Here is a 14,431-nt window from a genome sequence, read left to right on the forward strand (position 1 = left end):
ACTCTGGCCGATTCTCCTTTCCCTAGCTGAAGAGTCCTGTGGCCATAGTAGTGCCCCAAAGGCTCTCTTGTCTGAGATTGTCAAATCATTTTCACTGGTTGAAGATCCATATGATCTGAATAATAAAATTTGCTCCTCCCCCTCATATTTTCTCTGCTCTCCCACCTTTCTGCAAACATCTCCTCAGCAGTTACCAGTGTACCTCTCGGTCGACTATTTGATCATTGTGTGGAGGCTCCCACCCAGGAAGTTCGTTTCTTGCCATCTGCCCCTCAAGGTGGCAAAAATATGACTGGCAAACTCGCCTCCATGAGAAAATCTGAGTCTTGAAATCATCTCCCAGTTGGCACTGCATCCCCTGTACCATCGCAAATTAATATGGGGGTTAGGTGGTGACGCTCGTGCAATGCCACAGTGGGCCAGGATGTGCCATTGGACTAGTGGTCCTCCAGATGTTGAGTTTCTGTTTCTGACTGTTCTATTGCAGGTGGGCACCAGAAGCCAACCACACCTGTCCTCTGAGCTAGAGAAGGGAACAAAAAAACATGAATGAAGATTGTTTAAGTCATATTGCTGAATTCAGCCTCAATACACGCACAAGCTAATCCAGAGTCATCACTACTGTGCATACATTTACACTGAGTATGGTAGTTGCAGGTCAGAGCCTCTTCTTGTTGAAGAATGATAGGTGGTCCTTCATGACAATGTTACTTGGCTGCTGCCTGGCTGGAACTTTAATTGTCCGGATTTGTACATCTCGTTGAGTGTTGGTATGAAGCTGAAATTGCTTCCCAACAACAATAAACTTGCTGTGTCAATGCATCTGGTTTCTCCCAGTGGCTCGGTGCTTTAAATGCACCAGCCAACGTTCCAATAAGTAGGGAGGTCCTAAGCTCAAGCCCTGCTATGTACTCAAGTTGGCTGATCTCCATCAGGTGGAGATGCTGGTGATGGACTGGGGTTGACAAATGTAAGGAATCTTACAACACCAGGTTATAGTCCAACTGTTTTATTTGAAAATCACAACCTTTCGGAGGCTTTCTCCTTCGTCAGGTGAGCGAGTGTGGGATTCCATGGAAGGTTACCGCATTTATATTCAGAGAACAATACCTGGTGATTACAGATAATCTTTCCAACTGCCCGTTGTCAAGGCAATCAAAGTGTTCAGACAGAGTGATGTTACCCACAGGACCACCGAATATACAAACGGCCAGAACAAAAGACATCCGAAAGGAAGAAAAAGACAGAGAATGACCCGTTGTATTAAAAACAGATAATTTTTTTTCCGCTGGTGGGGTTACGTGTAGCGTGACATGAACCCAAGATCCTGGTTGAGGCCGTCCTCATGGGTGCGGAACTTGGCTATCAATTTCTGTTCGACGATTTTGCGTTGTCGTGTGTCTCGATGGCCGCCTTGGAGAACGCTTACCCGAAGATCAGTGGCTGAATGTCCTTGACTGCTGAAGTGTTCCCCGACTGGGAGGATTCCCAGACAGGAGGGTTCCCTCCCAGTCGGGGAACACTTCAGCAGTCATGGACATTCAGCCACCGATCTTCGGGTAAGCGTTCTCCAAGGTGGCCTTCGAGACACACGACAACGCAAAATCGTCGAACAGAAATTGATAGCCAAGTTCCGCACCCATGAGGACGGCCTCAACCGGGATCTTGGGTTCATGTCACGCTACACGTAACCCCACCAGCGAAAAAAAGTTATCTGTTTTTAATACAACGGGTCATTCTCTGTCTTTTTCTTCCTTTCGGATGTTTCTCTCTCTCTTTCTCTCTCTCTCTGTCTTTTGTTCTGGCCGTTTGTATATTCGGTGGTCCTGTAGGTAACATCACTCTGTCTGAACACTTTGATTGCCTTGACAACGGGCAGTTGGAAAGATTATCTGTAATCACCAGGTATTGTTCTCTGACTATAAATGCGGTAACGTTCCATGGAATCCCACACTTACTCACCTGACGAAGGAGAAAGCCTCCGAAAGCTTGTGATTTTCAAATAAAACAGTTGGACTATAACCTGGTGTTGTAAGATTCCTTACATTTGATCTCCATCAGGGTGGTGGTAAGTTTGCTACAATTGACCTCAGTGCCCTGGGGCGAAAACAAATCATGCAGGAATCCCCCTTCTTCTCATTTGCAGGGCTATGGCAAAAGAGCGGGGGGTGGGAGTGGGACTAATTGGATTGCTCTTTCAAAGAGCCAGCACAGGCACGATGGGTCGAATGGCCTCCTTCTGTGCTGTCTGATTCCAATTGTCATTTAGTGACCCCTTGCTAGGAAATGTATGTGCTTCTCCTATGGTTGAATAGACTGCCAATACTCACTGTCAGGACTCAACATACGGGGAACAGCCACTTGCATTAGGTACCAGGGAGCCATTGGCATCCCCCGAAACCACACCGCAGAACGAGTCAGCATCTTCAGGAGAGGTGAGGGGGAAACAAAATCTTTTTTCTGGATGTGTTTTACACGGCTGCACTGCGGTCTCCTGAGCTCCTACAAGGAAAGAAATACTCATTCCTTTTCAATGAACGGCCTCATCAGTATCCCGAGATTATACTACAGTGTTGCAATACTCTCCTAACCCATCTTTCATTGTCTGCAATGCATGTTGGAGGAGATAAGGGACCTCCAGAGGCCTGATTGTCATGGTCTGCATTGTCAGCATGTTTCGGGAGGGATCTTCTGCTAACACAAGATGAAAGGAGCAATTAATTGATTTATACACCCGGGCAAAACTCTTTGAACTTCCAGCTTACGTTATATATATGAAAAATACTCTTTCACTGAGGACAGATAATACAGAAACAGGCTTAACTTCTAGAGCTACAGAATCACACAGTTTATAGGTCTCACTTGTTGCTTTTAATGACAGTTTTGTGTGGCAAAAGATGGCCCTGGTCCATAAATTACAATCTCAGGTATCAGGATCAACAAACTAGCACGGAGATGCTAATTATGGACTTCTGGTTACCTTATGGCAAATGGCAAAGAAGTAATAGATGCTGATTTAAGTCTGCTAATTTTTTTGGTAAAACACAACGTTTAACATATATTTTCTCCTGTGGCAGTTTGCATCCAGATTACATTTTTCAAAATATGCATTGGCAGAATTTTATCCCTTGGAATTCCAGCAGATCCAGGGAGAGAACTGTCTCCCTGCATTGGCTGTTTTTGTATGTTTTCAGCTCATGCACTGTGACACTGAAACTCTTAACATTATTGGAATAAATCCAGCCGAAGGTCAGAAGTAGCTTTTTATTATTTGAAATACTGGCGTGAAGTATGAAGTTGAACACTTAAACAATTTTAATTAAAATAAAATATTAACTCTGTAATCCTGTTTGCCAGGTCATCCTTTTCTCCTCCTCCTCCTTTCCACACAGACACACTCTCTCTCTCTCTCTCTCTGCCCAGTCACATGAGAATAAGGCCACTTGATGAGAGATTGCAGGGCATCAGTTCCTGTGTGCCCCCTCCCCCCTCAAGCATGGCGACAAGGAGACAGTTCTTTTAGGAGAGGGGGTGGAAAATTGGCAGACCAAAGAATAAAAACCCTTTAACTTCGAACATTCTCACCAATGAACTGTTTGTGCAGTGTACCTGACACCGCAGGATATTTACTGATTGTCCTTCTGCATTTTTAACCTACCCTATTGTCTCTCTGTTTTGTTGTAATTTTCTTGCTTTTTTCTCTCTGTTTCTTACCCCTGCTATCTTTCTCACTTGTTGCCTGACCTGTTCTTGCTCTTTTGATTTTGTTCTCACTGTGCCTTGATTTTATTTTCATTATCAATCTATTTTCTTACCTCTGCATCCATCTCTTTTTCTCAACCCCTCCATCTTTCCTTTCTGTCGCTCTCTCCCTCCATCTGCCACCCTCTCATCTATCCTCTCTCTTTACCTCCCTCACTCCCTTTTTCTCTCTGGCAGTCTCCTCCCTCTCGCTCTCCCTTTCTCTCACTCTCTCCTCCTCTTCCTCTCCCTGCATTCAGACTCATCTCCGTTTTGAAATGGAGCTCGAGCGGATGAAGCAGATTCACCTGAAGGAACTGGAAGACAAGGAGGAAGAGCTGGAAGATGTTCGCAAGTCGTGCCAGAGAAGGGTACGATCCTCACTCTACTGTGTGATGCAGTGTGTGTCCAGATCCGTTACTTGTAGTGTGTGTACTTTATTAATCCATATTGCATGTCTGTTTCAAGCTTAACAGTTCACTCGGGCACAATATTCTTCATATGTGCCTCTGGGTCCTTTTTGTAAGGATATGCTGTAAGCTGAGTAAAATGTTCCAACTGCAAGGATAGTAAATGATTCCTTGACGTCAGGACCAGCTATGTTCATGATGGATAGGCCAGTATTCATTTGTCTAATGTTTCACACAGGTACAAATAAGAGGCAGAGTCTCATGAAATTACCCCTTTGGAGTCCATGCAAAATGTCTCTCATAGAAATAATGTAGAGTTCCTTTAGAATGTATACTTGACATTTGGATGAGATGCGTGACAATGTCAGCTTTTTCTGTTTGTGTTGTGTGTGTGTATGTGTGTGTGTGTGTAAAAGTATAAAAGTCTATTGGCTTATCCTTTGTTTTTATGTCTATGCATGTACCCAGCCCTAATGGCATTACTGTGTTTGCCAGGAGTCTTGCATGTGAGATTGTGATTTCTCAGGATTGTAATCCCACATGTTCTGGACAACAAGGGAGTTGTGTGGAGATGCGACGATCCCAACATGCACAGCACTTGTGAAATGACTCTATTTGAACTATAGAATATATTAATGCCTCTCTTACACTCTACTGAAAGTTGCAGCATCAGCTATTTTTCGTAACGATGCAGAAGACGGCCACATTATCACTTTCTGTACCTATCGTTATAAATTGGAACTACAAATATGTGGAACTTGAACAAAGGCATAGAAAGAAAGACCTGCATTTATATAGTGCCTTTCATGACCTCAGGACGTCCCAAAGCACTTCACAGCCAATTAAGTACTTTTGAAATGTAGTCTCTGTTGTAATGTAATAAAGCACTGCTCAGGAGCTACCACGTCCAGTGCGCTGCTTCCTATACTTACCAGGGAAATGTGAACGTGAACTTAAAGGTGGTACAGTTGTGCGATTAGCTACAAGAATATATGACTGAGGGGCCACACTTGGCTGCTTTGGAAGAGTGTCTTTGGGCAGCTCAAAGTGTTGTTGGCACTCTAACCCGTCTGATGTTTGGGGTCTTTCTCTTTGTCACAGCTTCGTCAGCTGGAGATGCAGCTGGAGCAGGAGTTTGAAGAGCGACAGCTGGTCCTTCATGAGAAACAGGACTTGGAGGGCCTGATTGGCACTCTCTGTGAACAGGTCAGTGCTTCAGCTCTGTAATGGAGATTATACAATGGGTGTGATGGAAATATCATTGAAACCTCACTGCACCAACTGAAGCAGCACAGCTGCCTACAGCAGCCAGGCGAATACATGAATGCAGAATTACCAAAACCAAGAAAGTTTAGAAAGCTAAAGAAAGCATTAATTGGGCAGCTTAAGATGATTAAACATTTCAGGAATAGTATTGCATGCAATCGGAAGTGCACTTTCAATTGAAACCAGTGTAATGTTTAATTGTAATGGGTTAATTGTAAGGGAATGTGTTTCATTGCTGGTGGACCAGCAGTGCTGGAGTGTGGATCACTGGTAGTCCATGTCCAAGGGTGTGCACCAGATCAAAACGTGCACCAGGACTTCTGAGGATTTAATTTTGTAACTTTTCCAATCAAGAGCTTAGATTTTTGATTTGAACTTTCAATTTTCATCTGAAGGAATTGGTTTGTGGTCCCACTTAGGTACCAAGTGGCCATTCTTTATATATGAGTCCAGACAGTGAGTGTCAGAAGGCGATTTAACTATAGAGCACATTTTGTTCTCACCTCATGTCCACATACACTTTTCATTTGGGCTCTGGAAAGCAATCAGAAGCGGAACCTTGGCTGATTTTTTTCCCCTCTCCGGCCCAGGCGCGTTGAGGCCAATGGTAATGTTCTAACTGCTGCTCTGGCTGAGGTGAGCTAACTCAACAAAAACTAGGAATGAAACCTTAGATCTTCTGTTGTAGATGACTTAGCTCTAAGCAGTGGGTCACCCACGTAGCACATCCAGTTATACCAGAATGTTCTGCTGTAACTGGTATAGAGCAACAATAATGTCATCTTACCCACAATTCACCGCAGTAAAGAGAATCTATGGCATCCACATTTTATTCCTAAACAAAGTCCTCAGCTGGATTCAAGCTCAAACGTAATTTGGCTCGCAGTGGTAGAACAATGTTGTCCTTGAACTGGCATTATAAATTTTTATTGAAAAAAGGCACCATTCCCCTTTAAAGAGACAAATATTTATTACTAAATCAGGACGTCTCCTGAAATGCTGCAGTTTAAAACCTTTGTCCATACGTACTCTACTGATATGGACAATCTTAAAATGGGGAAATAGTTGATGGCGCCTGTTTAGTACAGGTTGTTATGGTAATATGGACTTTAATAGAAATCTCCAGTCAGCAAACGTTCTCGGTCTAGTCCATCAATCACACCACACAACGTGACACAATCTTCGGCTGCGATTCCCGGTTTCTTTTTCTGTGATGCTGAGAGACTGGTTCAGCTCATTACTCCTGACTGAGAGAAAAGCAGTTCATTAGTTTGGGAATTTCTGTCATGAAAAAACAATCCGTGACTGTGGCGAGGGCAGGGGACGGAGATGGAAATACCTTGCGCCGGCACGGAGATCTCTGAAGTCAGCAGAACACGTACGGACAGAAGATGACGAGGCTTGTCTGAGAAGGGCATTTAAAGGTTGTAGCTCTCTGTATATAAGATGCCACATTAGCTCATTGGCTTCATACATCTGCAAGCAGGTTATTTAACAGACAAGGCTTGCTACAAAAACTAAACCCTTATGTACTTCGCCTAGAGATGATCAGCCTGCAGGATAACCAGGTCACATGAATGGTTTCCCTTTTACTTACTGTGGGACATCATTAACCCCGAAGGTGCAGCTTCTTAGCTATTGGTAAGGTGGCAGTCATTTTACAAATACTAACATTTAGGCAAAGGCACCAGTTTGCAGCTATCACAGCTTGCGATCAAGCTGTTTCAATGGGCAGTTGGGGTTAAGGAGAGGGAGGGAGGGAAGTGGGTGCACAGTGGATTCAGTCTCTTAGGCACCTAGTGGTCCAATGTGCAGTGGGTTCAGGTAGTCTCCCCAATGCCTCCTAACTCGTATGTACAAAAATGCCCAAAAGTTGGCACTGAATTGTTAGTCTCAGTGAAAGAATTCACAAGGTTAGCTGGTGATGCAAGTACCACTCTGTTACAGTAATGTACAGTTTTGTTCTCCTTATCTAAGGAAGGATATACTTGACTTGGGGGCGGTGCAATGAAGATTCACTAGATTGATTCCTGGGATGAGAGGGTTGTCCTATGAGGAGAGATTAAGTAGAATGGGCCTATACGCTCTGGAGTTTAGAAGAATAAGAGGTGATCTCATTGAAATGTTCAAGATTCTGAGGGGGTTTGACAGGGTAGATACTGAGAGGTTGTTTCCCCTGGCTGGAGCGTCTAGAACTAGGGGTCATAGTCTCAGGATAAGGGGTCGGCCATTTAAGACTGAGATGAAGAGGAATTTCTTCACTCAGACGGTTGTGAATCTTTGGAATTCTCTACCCCAGAGGGGTGTGGATGCTCAGTCATTGATTTTTTTCAAGACTGAGATAGATAGATTTTTGGACTCTAGGGGAATCAAGGGATATGGGGATCGGGCGGGAAAGAGGCCAAAGATCAATCATGATCTAATTGAAAGACGGAGCAGTCTCGAGGGGCCGTATGGCCTACTCCAGCTCCTATTTCTTATGTTCTTATGTATGAAGTTTACAGCTTGGGGTGAGGGAGGCATGGGTAAGGCACATTTCTGTCGGGGGAGCTTTACCCTCCATGCTGTACCTGACTTGGGAGTGCATGGCAGCTTTTAAGTGGACAAGTCTTCCATTCCACAACACATTCATAAGGGCAAAAATTTACCCCCAAAAACTAAACACTAAAAAAGAGCTCAGAGGCTCTAAAAGTTTGGGATTCAAGAGCCAATTATCCTAGACCATAAGAGATAGGAGCAGGAGTAGGCCATACGAGGCCCTTCGAGCCTGCTCTGCCATTCAATGAGATCATGGCTGATGCTCTGCACTGTTTCCAAATAATGCCTGAAAAACAGCTACAATGCAGAGAATAAAGTGCTCCCACACTACTCCTGAACAGCCCTGTAGTCGAACTTCCTTTCTACAGCATTTTTGGTGTCTACAATTGAAGAGGACACAGCAATGTAAATTACATACGAATGAGCGACACTTCAGTCATTTTTTATGTCTCTACAGAGTCACTAGCAACACTGCAATGATACTTATTTCCTGCCTGCTCTTTTTGTCCTGCACTTCAACATTTCCAATCTTCGCTCTCATGCCCTTCTACTTGATGTCGTTCCATGATATGTCAGAGCTCAGGGCCTGGACTGGGGTTGCCAACTCTACTTGGACATATTCCTGGAGGTGTCATTACATGACCTCCTGCATCCAACCGCCCCGCCCCCACACTCCCGCCATTGTTCGCCCAACATGTCCATCCTCGCGGTACATCACCTTCCCACGGCCAATTAAAAAGCGAGCAGTCTCTTCACTACCCGTTTGGATGATTCTTGACTGTCAGTCAAATAGCCTTTATTCCACATGCCTGGGTTTGCACATAGCAGTGTCCTGGAGATTAGTCTTTAATTCCTAGAGACTCCAGGGCAATCCTGGAGGGTTGGCAACCCTACTTGAGGAATGTACGGGGCGGACTGGCCATATGGGAGATCGGGGCGATTTCCCAAGTGACCCTGTGATTGGTTCCTTAGCCCTGTGCTATTGGCGTCCCCCCTTTTCCCGATGGCTTCTTTGGGCAAGCTCAGCACTCAGCCTGTCCCAAGGCCATAACAATTGGGGCCTAGCAGCAGGGGGAGGCCATTTACATTCGTTGCTGATTATAGCACCTCTGGCTCTGAATGAATTGGTGAACCACATGTCTTGAGGTAGTTCACTGCTCGGCCAGCAGTTGTACTACCCGTTTTACATTACAACACCGCTGTCAAACTCAGGGCTGTCACCAGTGGTGTCAATCTGTCAGGGGTCCAGTGCTGTTCAGTGCTGATGATTAAACGGGACCGTTATTCCATGAGGAAGCAACAACAACAACTTGCATTTATATAGCGCCTTTAACGTAGTCGCTTCACAGGAGTGTTATCAAACATAATTTGACATCGAGCCACATATGAAGATATTAGGACAAGTGACCAAAAGCTTGGTCAAAGAGGTAGGTTTTAAGGAGCCTATTAAGAGGAGGAGAGGTTTAGGGAGGGAATTCCAGAGCTTAGGGCCTAGGCAGCTGAAGGCACGGCCGCCAATGGTGGAGCGATAAAAATCAGGGATGTGCAAGAGGCCAGAATATTAAATACTTCTCTCCGCCCACTCCCCCAACAGAGGAAACGTTTCATGAGTTTGGGCCTTAGGACAGCTGTGTTTGGAGCACCCATCACAATATCTCCGATTCTTTCTGTGCTTGCAGCATCAGAGTCAAATTTCTGATGTACCTAGGGTTGCCAACCCGCTCCAGTAATTAAAGATTAATCTCCTGGACACTGTTGCAAGCAAACCAGGAGAAAAATCATGGAGGCGTTAAAAGAAATTGTGTGTTTTTTTCATTTGCTTTGAACATTTTCAATTATTAGTTATGAAAAATATTGGAGATGGGGAAAAAATCTGTTTGATTGGGTGGGACGTTTGGAGGTGAGAAGTCATGTGATGAAACCTCCAGGAATAAGTTCAACCAGAGTTGGCAACCCTAGACGTACCTGTTCTTGTCTTTACCTCTGACTTCAGGTAGAAAAAGTATCAAGTACACTGCACTCAATTGGCATCATTGCAAACTGAGAGTGTTTGACAGTAAATAATTTTAATCTTAATTTACTTTTATAAAAGCCAAGAAATAAGCCACTGTTTGAATGAGGCTGAGTAAAGATTAATTTGAAGGGTACAACTTCTTTAATAGGCATTAAAATTAAACAGCGCTCCCCCTGCTTAATCACAGAAATGCAAGCGACCAAAAGGATGTTAGATATTTGCAGTAACTAATTTCATACAGAGATTATATTGTGGTAGTCTTGCTTTAATTGGGGCAAACATTAACATTAGACAGTGTTTGACCACCTAAATGGGTCTTGAGTTACTGCAGCGGGACAGTTCTAAGTTAAACCCTATTCTCCTGACACTGGCCCGTGATTGGAAGCAGTCATATTGAGAAACATCACGGAATTAGGAAAGAAATGAAAAATGATGACTTCTTTGGGGTTTAATATCACAGCAAGCGAGAGAGGAAAGACAGAGAATGTCTGGCTTAACTCTTTTCGTCCCCACTCGTCATGGTTTGAGGTTTGATAGCAGCTGTGGCAATTCAATTGTTTCATTACATTTCAAATAAAAATTAAATTGTTGCTAAAAATGGAACTCTCCTGATCCAGATAGGTCACCGAGACTTTGATGTGGAGAAGCGTCTACGCAGGGATTTACGACGGAAGCACGCTCTTTTGGCTGATGCGCAGCTCCTGCTGGGCACCATGCAAGACTCCGGTCAAACCACCAACAAGCAGGAGGTGGAGAAACTACAGGTTCAGGTCAGTCCGAAGCCCACTCCATCCTATCTCTCTCTCAGCACCGCCAGTAGAAATAAAGAATCGGCAGGTGAGAGGGATCAACGTCAGAGCAATTTAAGCAGTTGGTTTCTAATCCATCAGAAGCCAGAGATGCATTGCCGCCTGTAACATCTAGTCATTTTTTTTTCAGGTTGATAATGTGGAATTCTACCGTAGGCTTGTGTTTTTTTCAATCGTGCTTCTCTCCTCCCAGCCCCCCCCCCCCCCCCCCTCCTCAATTTTGTCCCCTTCCCCAATTTTCTCCTCTATAATCCCAAAGGACCTGTTGTCCGACGACCATTCCACAAATATTGTCGATCGTTCTCAAGTACCCTACCCATGTACGAGATTAGATGTGTTCTGGCAGGGTCATCACAGCTAAGATCTCACCCGAGAAGAACACTTTACAAATGGGGTGACTGGACATCAATCAGAAGTGACGATCCTGGATGAGCTTTTAACTTTTGTTAACCCTGTCACTCTGAAGCCAGTCGTAATGTCATTTTGGCTGCTTCCCTGGTTTAAATCCATCCACTCACCACATAGACCAGGAATTGAACCTGGGTCCTTCCTGGTCTGTGATTCAGAACTACGGGATACATTTTTACTCACTGAGAAATCAGGGGAGCCCAAGATGAAGAACAAGAAATGCTGCAATTGCAAGAATACATTTACTATCCTATGAATATATTGCACATACATAATGCAGAGGATAAAGAGTGGTTGGCGGTAACACATCAAATGTGGAGGTGACAGTATAAACACTTGAAACTAGAGCTTATATTTAGTTCTATTTAAACTTGATTATTGACAACACAACTGAAGAAGACGGTGGAAATTTCTGCATTGATTTTTTTTAAAGGCATGTTTAAGACATCACTGTGGTCTGTTTAGTTATCCTGTGGAATTTTCTGCTTGCAATGTCTGAGGCTAATGGAGCCGATCAAAATTTATCTCTATGGTAAATTTACCATTATAATTGAACAATTTGTCACCATTTCCGCACATTTGCATGATTGACCTGCTCTTGGTCTAGATGTAGGAAGACTTCTAGGAGCTAAACTCGTGCTGACTGGGCCTTTGCAAGCTCCTCTTCTCCCTCCCCTGTCCCACAAAATGCAAAGGTTCTGGCAGCAATTTTAAAATAATCAGGTCCTTGATGACTTAAAAGTCCTTTTGGCCTCAGAAAGCGAGGTTTATTTTCTCTGTGCTCCTCAAGGTAAGGGAATGTTAGTGCTAGTGAATGGAACACTGTCTCATTTTGGGGAACCCAGTGCCAGCACTGAGCACTCCCAAGGCAGTATGGGGTAGTTGCAGGTTAAAGCTCCCTGTACTTTACCCCAATAATGTGCCTTAACCCCAACTTTGGAAGATCATCCCCTACTACAACAGTGTGACATTTTCCATTTCTCGCACCTGTATAAGTGAGACAATTTATTGTTGATCAATGTCAAGCAGTTTGTGCCAAGGGCCATGGAACTTTTTAGCATAGTTGGAGGCCATTCGGACTATCATGTCTGTGTCTCCTCTTTGCTGGAACTAATCCTACTGCCCTGCTCAATCCTCATAGTTCCGTATCTCCCCCGGCTTTGATATTTATCCACCTTTCCCTTAAAAGATGCAAGCCTCTGCCTCGACCACTCCCTGTGGTGAAACATTCCATGTTCCAAGAACTCTATGTAAAGATATCTTTTCTAACCCACTCTTCCCTTTCTTAGTGGCAATTTTAAATTGATAACCCCTCATCACTGACTCCCCAATCAGAGGAAATAGCATTTCCCTATTCATCCTTTCAAAACCCTTCATAATTTAAAAACATCTATTAAATCTCCCCTTAGCCTTCTCTGTTCCAATGGAAATAGCCCTAGTATCTTAAGTATCAGCTCATAGCTACAATTTCTTGTCCATGATATGATTCTTGTGAATCTATGCTGCATGCTGTCTGTGGCTTTGGTACTCAAACTTGAGCCTAATCATTGCCTGGTAGCAAATTTATTGTTACTTTGCTTTTGTACTCTATGTCCTTATTAATAAACCCAAATTGCTGTTGCCTATATGTACTAGGATCTGGGCCAGACCATTTCAACCAGCAAAGAGATCTTTCATCTTAGCAGATTGCGCCAGGTTTGAATTCAGATCCTCAGGATACAAGAATAATGTGCTAAACAGTTCCTCACTATATTTGTTCAATAATGTGGGCCTATTTGCATTGCTAGGTTATGTCAATTTTGTTGTGGTTGTTTCATTTTGTGTCCATATTCCTGGGTCGGGAGAGAGAGACTTAACCAGTTGTCTAACATTTAGTGGGGAAGAGGAAGAGAGCTATGATTTCAATTCCTGTTGAACTAATACCAACAGGCATGTTGGAGTGTATCCAGTCTTTGGCAGTTATGAAGACAGATGAGTTAGTGGTGAAGGAATATTGAGCCTATGTTTGGCCTCGGGGCAGAGAAGCCTTTGATTCCTGATAGTACAATGAGGGTGAGAGCGTGGAATAGCTTTGAGCCTGACTTTTCATAACAACTAAGGGAAAGAGAGTGGTTGTACAGGCAACCCTTAGCAGGATACTTTGTGTGTACGTTGCTAATCCTTGGTAATCTAGCAATGGTGGGATAGTGGTGATATATGTCCAAGTTCCAGGTGGTTGGGGAGAGATGTTTCCCTACTTGCTAGCAACAAAACTGGGCTGGAGACATAATTCTGGTGACTATATTCAGCTTGATAAAGTCACTTTTTAATAATTTGTTCTTATGGTGTGGGTGACACTGGCAAGGCTGCGATATTGCCCATCTCAAGTTGCCCTAAGAAGGTGGTGGTGGTGGGCTTTCTTTTTAAACTGATGCAGTCCATGTGCTGATAGTTCTCCCATGATGGTGTTAGGTCAGGGATTTCAGGAATTTGGCCAAGGGATGATGAAGGAACAGGTCAGGATGGTGTGTGACTTGCAGGGGAACTTGGAGATGTTGCTGTTCACATGATATTGCTGCTTTTGTCCCTTTTGGTGGTGGAAGTTGTGGGGCTGGGAAGTGCCATTGCGGCACGCTTAGTAATTGTTGCAGTGCATTCTATAGATGGTATACATGATTCCTGACATTATAATAGAGGAGAGGTTATTGATGAAGCAGATGAAGGTGATTGAGCCAAGGACACTGCCCTGAGCGATTTCATCAGCGATGTCCTGGAGCTGCAATGATTGGCCTCTGACAAACATGACCATCTTCCTGAGTATCAGGTATGACTCCAACCATTGAAGGTTTTTCTCTTCCACCCCCTTGACCTCAGTTTTACCAGTGTTCCTTGGTGCCACACTCGTTCAAATGCTGCGTCTTCTCTCTCCTCTTCTCTTGCATTTAGCTCTTGTGTCATGTCTAGATCAAGGCTCTTATGGAGGTAAATAGTTCTGGCAGAATGAGAATTGAGCATCAGCACAGATTATTGGTGAGTAGGTGTCTCTTGATAGCACTATTGATGACTCCTGCCATCACTTTACTGATGATTGGGAGAAAGCTAATAGGATGGTAATTGACCAGGTTACATTTATCATCCTTTTTGCGAATAGGAGATACCTGGGCAATTTACCACAGTAGTTGCCAGTGTCATAGTCGCACTGGAATAGGTTGGGCTAGGGGTTAGTTAGTTCTGGTGCACTGTTCTTCAGCGCCGTAGGTGGGAAA

At 44.0% G+C, this 14,431-nt stretch overlaps 1 protein-coding gene across 5 annotated transcripts in view; it reads left to right on the forward strand.

The window, feature by feature from the left end:
• The window catches only part of LOC137342242 (unconventional myosin-XVIIIb-like), a 265,799-nt gene that overhangs the window by 168,479 nt on the left and 82,889 nt on the right, over positions 1 to 14,431 (forward strand). For all 5 annotated transcript variants that reach the window (XM_068006069.1, XM_068006068.1, XM_068006071.1 and 2 more), the window contains 3 exons: positions 4,002 to 4,112; positions 5,253 to 5,357; positions 10,587 to 10,739. In XM_068006069.1, coding sequence (XP_067862170.1) covers positions 4,002 to 4,112; positions 5,253 to 5,357; positions 10,587 to 10,739 — 369 coding nt within the window. The remainder of the gene's footprint in view (positions 1 to 4,001; positions 4,113 to 5,252; positions 5,358 to 10,586; positions 10,740 to 14,431) is intronic.

This window comes from Heptranchias perlo, chromosome 25, assembly GCF_035084215.1.
Source record: "Heptranchias perlo isolate sHepPer1 chromosome 25, sHepPer1.hap1, whole genome shotgun sequence".
Lineage (NCBI taxonomy): Eukaryota > Metazoa > Chordata > Chondrichthyes > Hexanchiformes > Hexanchidae > Heptranchias > Heptranchias perlo.